This window comes from Pituophis catenifer, unplaced genomic scaffold, assembly GCF_029215685.1.
Source record: "Pituophis catenifer annectens isolate HBS135680 unplaced genomic scaffold, rPitCat1.0.hap2 SCAF_2, whole genome shotgun sequence".
In the NCBI taxonomy this organism is placed as follows: Eukaryota; Metazoa; Chordata; class Lepidosauria; order Squamata; family Colubridae; genus Pituophis; species Pituophis catenifer.
The window spans coordinates 220853437-220865898 of record NW_027256882.1 but is presented as its reverse complement, the minus strand read 5'-3'; the positions used below and the strand labels follow the sequence as shown (position 1 = coordinate 220865898).

General features: G+C 35.8%; 1 protein-coding gene across 1 annotated transcript in view; it reads right to left on the bottom strand.

Annotated features, from left to right (window-relative positions):
- The window catches only part of MPDZ (multiple PDZ domain crumbs cell polarity complex component), a 96283-nt gene that overhangs the window by 21187 nt on the left and 62634 nt on the right, over window positions 1-12462 (bottom strand). The window contains exons 29-41 of the mRNA XM_070935552.1: window positions 12095-12257; window positions 11448-11644; window positions 9264-9355; window positions 8860-8950; window positions 8581-8661; window positions 8111-8203; window positions 7958-8032; window positions 7171-7357; window positions 5172-5317; window positions 4066-4149; window positions 3710-3903; window positions 2508-2655; window positions 682-768 (exon numbers count right to left, since the gene is read on the bottom strand). Coding sequence (XP_070791653.1) covers window positions 682-768; window positions 2508-2655; window positions 3710-3903; window positions 4066-4149; window positions 5172-5317; window positions 7171-7357; window positions 7958-8032; window positions 8111-8203; window positions 8581-8661; window positions 8860-8950; window positions 9264-9355; window positions 11448-11644; window positions 12095-12257 — 1638 coding nt within the window. The remainder of the gene's footprint in view (window positions 1-681; window positions 769-2507; window positions 2656-3709; window positions 3904-4065; window positions 4150-5171; window positions 5318-7170; window positions 7358-7957; window positions 8033-8110; window positions 8204-8580; window positions 8662-8859; window positions 8951-9263; window positions 9356-11447; window positions 11645-12094; window positions 12258-12462) is intronic.

Genomic DNA, 12462 nt, shown 5'->3' with positions numbered 1-12462 from the left:
GCTGCCTTTCTAAACCAATTCTATCTAATATTTTAGCATCACACATAATTTTTCTGGAAATATACCTACCAGTTTGGATCCAGGACATGCTTTCTATAAGAGCAAAGATAAAAAATCTGGATCTAAAAATAATACAGGCTACAATATATTCAACTATAACAGTGGCTTTGGAAAATTGTCTGGTATGGTTTAATTATTGGACCCAGGTAGAGATAAATTTATTTAAAGAAACATTCGTGATTCCATGTGACACATATTATTTTCCTTACAGAATAGAGTTCTTAAGCAATTATCTTATCTGGAGGTATTATAAGGCCATTAGAAATACGATCAATTCTACCCCCTCTATCTCTATACCAATACTGCTTTGACGATTTACTCTGCTTTAATTGTGATAGCAAAAATTATAAAAACGACAATTTGATGTTCAGTGTGTTGGTAGATAAATGTTGACATTTACAACTTGTGAACTGGTCTCCTAAATATTACCTTTAAAGATATTTAATGTGGGCCAGTTCAACCAATTATGGAATTTAGTTGTGGGCTTTATTATATTTGATAATATTCTACAGAAAAATCATGTCAGAGCAAAATCAAATTTTCCTTGTTTGCTTTTTAAAATGTAATAACCAGTTTGACTCCCCCCCCCCCAAAATGAAATTGGTGCAAATAGTTACAAACCTGGCTGCTCTGAGACATTCTCCTCTCTGAATGGAACGAACTCGCCTTTATTCTTCCAACTTCTAGTTTAACAACACCTAATGAACACTAGGAAGAAGACATAATTGGTTAGACAATAGTCTTGATCAGGGATCAATAAAGTAATTTCTTAGTTGAAAGAAATAAACATACCAGCCTGCCATTGGATACAATTATCAGCTGAAAAAATTGCATAATTTGTATAATAGTGAGCAATCAATATTGGGACTGGATGACTCAAACCTAAAATCCCAAATGGGCATAAATATTTCTCATGCTTCACGCCTATTATGTGCATTTAAAGGCTCACTTTAAAGATCTGTCTATAAACGTCATTATATAAACATGCTAACTATTGGAACACCATTATTTAGCAGCAATTGTAACAAAAGGCACTTCTATCTTATACAATAAAGGTAATCCTTGATTTATGACCACAAATGGGACCAGAATTTCCATTCCTAAGCAAGGTGGTTGTTAAGTGAGTCATGCCCACATTTATGACCTTTTTTTTACAGAGTTGGTAAGCGAATCACTGCACTTCTGAAGTGAATCATGTGGTCTTTTAAGCGAATCTGGCTTCCCTCACTGACTTTGCTTCTTGGAAGCCAGCTGGGGAAGTCACATATGGCAATGATATGGATGTTGCAACTATCCTAAATACATGCCGGTTAAAAGCGCCCAAATTTTGATCACATGACTGTGGGGATGCAACGGTTTTAAGTGCGAGGACTAGTTGTAACTCACTTTGTTCAGTGACGTTGTAATTTTGAATGGTCAAATAATAAATCTTTAGTAAGTCAAAGACTACCTATACTTAGAATGAGAGATATTCTTAACAAACCATCTAAGTAGACTTATCAAAAAAACCCACTGCAATGACAATATGCATTAAGAATAAACTGTTTGACTGCCCATCAAGGAAGGAATCAGCTCAAAAATCTAATTTTAAAATCCAGCATCAATTTTTTCAACTCCGTTGTGACTCTAACAAAAAATTATATTATCTCTTCTCTTAGCACCGTTAATGAAATTTAACCTCTAACATCTGACTTATTTTTCATTTTGACCACTGAACACTCAGGCTTCCTGTGTTCTTTTATGAACAAGCCACAACTGAAGAAGTCATTTAAATAGTAGCCTGTTTTTTCAACTGGTATTGCAGTTAAGTTAAATCTAAACAAAATATCATGTATAATTTTAATAGTGATGAGTACAGTAAAAAGATTTCTAAACTAACTGCTCAGTTCAGTCCCTTCATCTGATTTATACTGGGAAACACATATAGTAGGATTACTGTCGCTCATTAAAAAATAATAAAAATGAACCCATTCTTTGTTCAGTGACTGAGTTCTATTCCAGCAACCAGATTGTTAAGTGAAATGGTCACTAAGTGAACATGTGACTGAGACAGACAGAAAGTGAGAGAGAGCAAGAGATGCTGCTAAGATCACTGGCCGTTGCTATCTCATTCAAATAAAATTCTCTCATGTAGCTAACCATTGTTACTCACATCGGCATGCATTGTTGTCAAGAGTGTTAAATTTGGTCGTAAAGGTGCACATTGATTGGAAAATGAATTTTTTTATTAGTGTTTATGATTATGATTAATGGCTGCTAATTGAGGTAGTCATTAAATGAGGAGTATATTAAAAAAGGTTTGCAATCCCAATACATTTATCTGATTTTATCAAAATAATTATACCCAAATCAAATCAAGGATGAGCAACAGTTGGGATTTCAACCAAAGAGGGTCTGGATCAGATTCTGAATTAATGTAATATCATTTTATCTCAAATCTAATGTACCTTTAATAAGGCCGCCACTGTCTCCTGGTTAGCATTTCGAACATCTTCATCATTCACCATTAGTATCTGGTCTCCTTGCATTAACCTTCCATCCAGATCTGCTAACCCTCCTTTGACAATGTCCGACACAAACACTCCAGTGTCATTTCTACAAATGTAATATTCATGTGTGTTTGTTTTATTTAGTTATTTATGTGGACTCTTCTATACCATCCTATCATATGTCTGAGTTGATCTATAAACAGTGCAGAACTGTATAAATTTAATTCTTAATCTCTATTATTTGTAAACATACACTCTAATTCACTGTTTTAATCATTCTTAGAACATTCATAAGAGGTTTATAATCATATGAAATACAATAAAATATTAATAATCTGCTTTATTTAATATTAATTTTACATTTTTATAAATTTGTGACAGATATTGCTACATATTTTATACATTTATAATATCTCATTTTATAAAAACCCATTATTACAAATGTATCATAAATTTGTTCGGTAAAAAAGCCTCAGAAATTTGAGAGCCAGGATTACATCAGAGGCACTAAATAAGAAATGTCTTTTAAAACCCATACAGATCTCTTTCTACTACCACAAACACAAGAGTTTGGCTTAGGGAGACACAACTGTATTTAGCGCTAGTAGGGGGAAAAATCCTGTAATCTTCCAGTTGGCGAAGAGGGCGGATTGGCTTGTAGGATATGCCACACCTTAAATTCAAGAGTAGCGATGGATAGACAAGGAGGCCATGCTGGTGCATAGGATGTGCAGAAGAGATAGGGAGAGTGCTATAAGGTACAACAGCCTTGACTTACTCACCCAAAAGTCTTTTGATTTTTTTTCTTGAACAAAACCTAAAACAATCCAAATATTCTGGGTATCGATTCTCTTAGTCTATGACCCAACCAGAATAGTTTGACAACCTTTAAGCTACAGTGTGTTTGTTTCCTGCACATAATAACACATATGTTCTGGTTTGTACGCTCTCCTAACAAATAAATTCCCTAATAAACTGTTTTATTGGGTTGACCTGAAAATATATATTTTTATACAGAAGATAACTAAGAATTAAGCAAGAATCCAAGAATATACTGAAACTAAAACCCAACTATTTGGTTGGGTTGCCTTTTCTTAGAACCTTGTTTCTGGCAAAAATTATATTCAGTGTGAGTTTCAGAAGTCCCTCTCGGTACCTACCTTTTTCCAACAATACTTAATCCAAGTCCTTTGCCTGGTTTCTTTTGTAATTCAATACTCAAAACATCATACATGTCTTCTTCTTTATATTGGGCTTCATCCCTGTAAACAGTCAGACGGACTTTCTGTGGTGTCTGTCTGAGAACATTTATAGCTTCATCGTGCGTTGCATTCCTTAGGTCAATACCATTCACCTAAAATGAATAGAGGATGAAAGCGGAATACATTCGCTGACTACAAAAATAACATAGATCTCCACAACGGCCTTTTTCTCCCCGTCATTTCTATTTCCTACACGGAAGGATTCAGTAGGTTGTATAATTGCATTATAAATAAAATAATGTTTAATACTGTACCTCTAAGATTTGATCACCAGCCCAGAGTCTTCCATCTTTGGATGCTGCTCCTTCTTCATATACTTCGTGGATAATAATTGCTCCCTGTAGATTTGAAAGATTCTTTACCATGTATTGCAACTATGTTAAGGTAAAGAAAAGAGTTTGAATGTAGGAAAACATACACACACATTAAGAATCAGAAGTCTCTATGTAAATGTATTTTTAAATAAGTTTCTGATGCTATAGTGTATTATTAGAAACTAAAGATAGAAATGCACTAAGAACCGGGGGGGTGGGGGGGGAGTAGAGAAATAAGATCTTAATTTTAAAAAAGGGATAGGTTTCCCCAGTCGTGTCCAACTCTATGGGAGAGCGTTAATTTCTGTTTCCTAGCCGAGGGAACCAGCGATGTCCGAAAATGCTTCCATGATCATGTGGGCAGCATGATTATACGTTAAAGGGCGCAGAACAGTGTTACCTTCCCACTAAAGTGGTACCTATTTACCTACTTGCATTTGCATGCTTTCGAATTGCTAGGTTGGCAGGAGCTGGGGCAAGTAATAGGAGTTTACCCTGTCACATGGTGCTTGAATTTCAAACAGCCAACTTTCTGGTGAACAAGTTCAGTGTCTTAACCGTTAGACCACAGGGGCCCCTTGAGATCGTAATTATGTACCTTTTAATGAATACTACAAACCTGAACATTTTATATAACATTATAGCAATAATTATACCTAAAAAATAAGAAACGTTAACAGGAAAGTGTTGAAATATGATAAAAAGAAGGGGAAAAAATCTAACACTTTGAAAACTTTAGTAACTTATGAATTCAAAAATATATAAATATTTAATAAGAACTAGGAATGAATAGGAATGAAATGTAACAGAGGTGTGCCATTTTTTAAGGTATTAGTGCTTTATGAAGTTATGGATTTAAATTTACTTCCAATAATATACCTTGAATTTAAATTAATTTATTCAAGTCACTTTATATAGGTCTCATGTTATAATCTTACATCCACAAATCTGAGAATAAGTGCCATTACATTCAACGGGACATTATTTTTTGTGTTAGAAATGTTAACAGAGATTGTATAAAGATTACAGAAATAATTTTTACCCACCAGTAATGTGTCAGCTCCTCCCACAATGCTCAACCCTAGACCAGTACGTCCCTTGGAGATACTGATTGTTGTTTCATAACCTGGGATTATTGGACAAGTGGCTGGGTCAGAAGCTAACATAGCTGGAGTTGAAGGTCTGCTTGCATCTAAAAACACAAATTAGAAGAGCTGGTTATAATCTATGATTCTAAGATACCTTGTTTGTTGTTTTACATCAAGAGTACCACTTTACAAGCCATGTTGAGAGTAGCTACCACATAACTTGGGATTTATTAACTCAATGGATATATGTCCTCGGTGGAATTAGGATATACCAGAACATCAACAATTGCAAGGTATACACTTCCTCAATAAAATTTTGATTTTAAATGAAAACCATCTTTGAGATACATTTCTGCAGTATTACAGCAGACAGTAATATAATAATGTATCTCATATCATTACAGAGCAACGGTTGACCATGGGAGAAATCCATTGGTCTTACAGTTGAATACATTTAATAATCATACAAATATTTCTACTTAACAGTTGGTTAATTATAAAGATAGTTCTCAACTTACAACAGTTTGTTTAGTGACTATTCAAAGTTACAACATTGAAAAAAGTGACTTATGACCGTTTTTCATTCTTATGACCATTGCAACATCTCCATGATCACATGATCCAAATTCAGACATTTGGCAACTGACTCATATTGATGACACTTGCAGTGTCGGGGGTCATGTGATCACCTTTTGCGACCTTCTGATAAGCACCGATTGCCTCCCACCGACCAATACGCTCCCACAGAGAGGGCCTCCTCAGGGTGCTGTCAGCCAAACAGTATAGGCTGGCGACCCCCAGGGGAAGAGCCTTCTCTGTGGGGGCCCCGGCCCTATGGAATGAACTGCCCCCAGACATACGAAGGATCCCTGACCTCCGTGCCTTCCGTTGCGCTCTGAAGACCCTATTATTCCAGCAAGCTGGACTGACAGGATAAAGGTTTTTTAAATTGGGTTTTGATAGGGGTTTTAAAATGATCTTAGTTGGATGTTTTAAATTTGGCCGAATGATTGAATTATTTTAATAAGCTTTTAATTTTTGTTGTACATTGTTTTTACCATGGCTGTTCACCGCCCTGAGTCCCTCAGGAGAAGGGCGGTATACAAATATAATAAAATAAACTAAACTAAACTAAACTAAACTAAAGTCAATGAGAAAGCCAGTTTCACTAAACAACCATGTTACTTAACAACTGCAGTGATTCACTTAATAGATGTGAATTCACTTAGCTTAGCAACAGAAATTTTGGGGTCAATTGTGGCCACAAGTTGAAGATTACCTGAACCAAAAAGGCCAAAAAGAAGAAAGGGGAAGAAAATTAAAACACAATACATTGGCCGAAAGGAACATATTGATTTCTATATAATTTGCTTAAATCTTACAATGGAGGACATTTGAGGTAACAAATCAATGACGCGTAGGCTAATGGCTGATTCAATAATGGGTAGGTGTTTATGTGCATACATCAGTGGTAGGTTCTTCCCAGTTCAGTCCGGTTCGGCCGAGCCAGTAGCGGTGACGATATGACCTCACCGAACCGGTTCTCCCACCCCCCCACCTCCCCACCCACGTTATTCTTACCTTTTATTTGGTCCCACCCCCAATCTATTGCTGACTCCTGAGTCCCAGCTGATGACTAGAGGGAAAAAAACTGTTTAAACTCTTGCCGCAGGGCTTCAAAGGGCCGTCCTACAGCTGATCAGTGTTAAAAGCAAAAAAATGAGTTGGGTCGTAAGTGCGAGGACTTGGTCGCAAGTGCGAGGACCTTCCAGAAATGACTGACCAGCTAGCCACGCCCACCTAGTCACATGACCTCCAAGCCACACCCACAAAATAAGCAACACCCACAGAACCGGTAGTAAAAAAATTTAGAACCCACCCCTGGCATACATATATATTGATATGAACACAGTGCACTGGATTTTTTTTTTAACATGGAGTAAATGAAAATTCTTACTTTTAATTAACTCTGGTTCTGGTGACTCAGATGATGGAACAATTGGTACTGGCTGGATATCGGTTCCCTCACTCAAAGTGGTGCTGTAAGTTGACAACAGTGGCTGGGAAACTGCCAGACCTTCCGGTTCCACTGAACTAATAGTGAGTTTTACATTGGGCTTTGATGTTTTCAGCAAACTGATAAACTTGTTGAAATAATGAACAGATAATAAGAAATATTGAACAAGACAAATTACCATCTAACAAACAAACATATGGCTGTATAATATTCAGCAAAATTATTATAGCTAAGTTGTTAAGAGGAAAGCAAATTCTATGTGTTTGAACAACTCATTCGTTCATGAAAGGAGATATTTTAAATTTCATTAAATATTAATTATTCTCATCCTGATCAACAATTATCTGATTGTTTGACGTTCTCTTGGACAGGTGTCTTCAATGAGATGTGAGATAGAAATTGAGTTTTAAAAATGGAACAGTGCTATAAATCTAATTCCATAGAAATATCTGCATCCCACATGCCCACTGCTCATCCTATCGCCTCTTCCCATCTTTAGTTAGAGTTGATAATTTATATTTTACAGTATTTTATTTTATATGCATGTTTTGTAAATGCCTGTTTTTGTGTATTTATCCTTTTTAACACATAAGCTGCCCAGAGTTACCCTGTGATAAGACTGGCAGCCTACAAATTTAATAAATAAAAATAAAATAAATAATCAAGCATTTTAGCTTATGACAAACAAATCTTTAAAAACTGCCTAGGGTAGTCATTGCTCAATTACCTTTTCTATAGGATAGCCCACCACAACTTCATCATCCACTGCTAGAATTTGATCTCCAACCTTAATTCGGCCATCCTGAAATAAAATAAATACGTTAACACAGGTCAAGGAGGAGGAAATGTAAATTTTTATCATCTTTAGTATCAAGTTTACCTTTCCTGCTGCACCATGATCTGTTAAGTTCTGAATAACTACACCATTAAGTGTATCTTCTTCACCAATAGCAATACCTATACCACCTTGATCCTAAAGAATCACAAAGGGCAACTACCATTATTGAAGAGTTTAACCAATGGTAAAATGATACTTTAGGAATTCTATCTTTGCAAATTCTATACAAATAGTTAAAATTTTCAAACTGATATACAGATATTATCTAAGCCAAACTTCAGGTTTTACATTTCTCAGAAACTTAAAAAGCATTTACAAAATTTAAGCACATCAAACAATGTTTTCGTGCTTGCTTGCTCATATCTAGGTATCTGTGTGTGTAAATAAATACATAAATAAAATGTGAGGTGATTTATCTCATTTGTACCTTCTGCATCAGAATAAAAGAAATTTACAGCCAGAAATTCATTTAGGACTAGAGATACGAACAGAACATAAGTACACATATTTACCTTAGGTAATTCCACATTTTGAACATTCTTATATAAAGTCAGATCTATTGGTAAATTAGAGCTTGAAATGTTCACTTCCCCCTAAACAAAATAAATATGTTAAAAATATATTCACAGTAGCTATAAAAGAACCACATTTAAATTCACTAAGAATATGAAGTTACTTCTAAATGAAAACTGGGTCTGCCTTTTGATTATTTTCAATGGAAAACATTGTAAGTAGCAATTTTTTCAATCACTAAATTAAGATTTATTTAATTAATTTAATATGCATTGTACCTCTTCATGCTGAACCATCCCTGAAGACGAAGATGCTGATACCAGTGATTTATCAGGAGAAATAGCCATCTGATGGACAGCATCTTTGTTTCTATCATACAAAAAGCACACAATTTTAATACTATAGAACTGGTGTTGGAGGATGTTTTCTTTAAACTTTTAATATCTAAATAATACTTTTGTTGTTGTTTTTTTTTAATAAAAACTACATTGTTTATTTATTTACTGATTTAGGTGATTGATCTCTACCTCTCAGTCCAGAGGGACTCTAAAGTTAATACCTGCAATTCTGAAAGCAGGTATATAATTCAAGAAAACCCTTAGCAATGCTTTGATGCCCTTCCCGTTATCTGAAAGATGAACTGAGACAAGATTAAAAGATTAAAATATTAAATGTTTCTTACCTGATAAAGATTATTTTTACTTTAGAAGGCGCACATTTGATGATTGAAGATGCATTCTGATGTGTTTTTCCATACAGGACTTGTCCATTTATCTGATCAGCATGGCACAAACAGACAAGAATACACATTTCATTATTTCTTCCCAAATCAATTCTTTCACATGCAAAGCTGATTATTGTTATAATTGATTCAGTGTAATAAACTGTTGACTAATTATAATTGTTAACTTATTAATATTTTTCTTCAGCCATTCCACTGTGGATACTAATCCTGCAACATTTATTATTATTTTCCCTGTTTTCAAAATTGTAACAGCTGTTGGTTTGTACTGGCCTCTCTCTTGGATTGGAAAATGCCCTTTGCTTGATTGCAGTGGTTTGGCTGACATTGAGAACACCATCATTAATTTTCACTAATGATTCATAACTTATTTTTTTGCCAAATGAAAACAAAGGCATGGAGAAGCAGACTGATAAATACAAATAATGGCAAAACGATTTGCAGACTAATTTATAGCTGTACAAGAATATCTGAATATTTTACTTAAATTTCCAAGATTAATCATCTTTAAGTTAATAGCAAACTTAGTATTCCGAAGTTCTGTTGATAGAACTGCTTCTGGCACCACAAATAGAAAAAAGCAATTTCTTTTCTTTACAAAGTCTGTTATGGAGGTTGGTTTTGAAATATCCTCCTGCCTGTTGTTTAAAGATTTTTTTTTAAGATCCCATTCTACACATCATCAATGTCCAAGGTATAATTTGTTGATATACATGAAATATTTCAACCCACAAAGATTATTTTCATGCCCTCCTGGCTGCTGTATTCTATTTTCTTTTACCTTTTTGACCTGGGAGGGAGGGAGGGAGGGAGGGAGGGAGGGAGGGAGGGAGGGAGGGAGGAAGGAAGGAAGGAAGGAAGGAAGGAAGGAAGGAAGGAAGGAAGGAAGGAAGGAAGGAATTATAAGGCCACCTTATATGATGATTCTGGACAACTTGCAATAACAAACAAATAACCAAAGCAGAAGAGACAAAACCTATCTGGAAGAAAAAAACAAACAGCTCAATAGCAAAATCCTGGAAGAGGTTTACCAACTACATGTCTGGGGAAGAAAAGCTGGTAGAGAGAAGTTTCCTGAGGATGAGCTCCAGTGGTGGGATTCAGGTAATTTAACAACCGGTTCTCTGCCCTAATAATTTCTTCCAACAACCAGTTTTCCAAACTGCTCAGAAAGTTAACAACCGGTTCTCCCGAAGTGGTGCGAACTGGCTGAATCCCACCACTGATGGGCTCTAGCATGAGTCCGAAAGCTCAGAAGACTAAACCTCTGATCCCAGTGACTGACCCAGATTGGGTCCTATAACATTATCCTGGAATATGCATATTTGCCTTCATTCATAGGAAAAGTCATGTTTGGTGGTGCGATAGTTAGAATGCAGTATTGCAGACCAACTATGCCTACAGCCTGGAGTTTGATCCTGATAGGGCTCAAGGTTGACTCAGCCTTCCATCCTTCCAAGGTCGAAGATCCAGATTGTTGGGGGACAATATGTTGACACTGTAAACCGCCCAGAGAGCACTGTAAAGCACTATGGGACAGTATATAAATCTAAGTGCTATTGCTATTTTAACCACTTTTAACAGCTATACAAATTTCTCGGAGAACACCATTCTAGAGGATAAACAAGGGAACAAAAGGGTCCTGTCTCTATTAATGCTCAAGAAGCAAGTCAAAGCTACAATCTTTGCATTTAGCACACGAAGTTCAACGTCAAGAAGGACATTCGCAGAGTAGCTTAACCCCAAATACCACCCCACCATCACAACAACAATAAAAACCAGTCTTTGTATGCTATAATTTACAATCTGTAAGTGACATTTTATAGTCTACAACTTTAATTCTAGTCCTGCCTGAGGCTCAAAGCCAGCTGGATGACTTGAGTCAATCACTCTCTCTAAGGCAAACCACTTCCATAAAAAGGACATAAGGAAAAAGGACTAGTTATGTAGCTGCCAAATGTCAAAACTGATTTGAACGTACAATTTATGTAATGAAGGGACATACTGATGAAAATAATGTTGTTTTAATTAAACCCTACATTTTATGCCAATTAATTGTTTTGAATTAATTGCTCTTCTGTCCTTAAAGTCAGTATATTTCATTTAAGTCTATTAGACACTTACTTCCAGTAACTCGTCTCCAATCTGCAGCCTGCCATCTCTTCCACCTGCTCCATTTGGATCAATGCCCACTACAAAGACACTCATCTTGGATCTGTCTTTGTTCCCAGCTAGGCTGAGTCCTAATCCAGTCTTCCCTTTCTCCAGTTCTATCATGTGCAGATCTCCTGACAGATTCCCATACTGGTGACTGATTTTCCCTAAGTGTAAAGATTCAAATGGGTGGCAGAGTCAAAATCGATTCCAAAACTTTGGAATTCAATAGTCCTAACCTCAACTCAACATTACAAAAACAATTCAAGAATGAATTTATGTTTCTATTCACTTGCCAAAGTTAGAAAAAGGTATGCCCCCCAGCCACTTCATTTTTTTAAAAAACAGGAAAATGAGAATCTATCCATCATTACTTTCTTCATTATAAAGACACTTTCTCTATTTATATGCTACTTTTAAGAATAATTTTTAATAACAATCACAATCATTTCTGTGTTACACATGAAATACAATTATATTAAAGCCTTATGGTCCAGATTGAATGCTTACAGCACAAGGAAACAACAAAGCTGTTAGTTTTGACCACAAATTCTACTCAAGCATGTCAAAAGAAAAACTATTGAAAACATCACACTGCAGATAAGGAGGTAACTTACTCCAGCTGTATCCAAACTCATCCTCCTTATCCAAATCTTCCAGGTGATTGTTAGAGGACTGCAGCACAATTTCACTGCTCATTGCTGGAAATACTGAAGGAGGAGGCAAGGGCAGATTACAGGATGATTTTTTTTCTGGCTCTGAATCTGACTGACTGGATGCCTGTGGGGAGTAAGGCAAAATACAGTGTTTGAGGAGACAGAGAGGAATTATGGCCAATCGAAATGCATGGGATGATGAAAAAGAAAAACCCAGGACTTTAAAGTTAAAATACACAGCAACAGTAGAACAAAAAAGCAAACAAGACAGAAACTGCAAATCAAATTCGGTGAAGATGAACGTCTGTTCAGCCTACATACCACTAAAT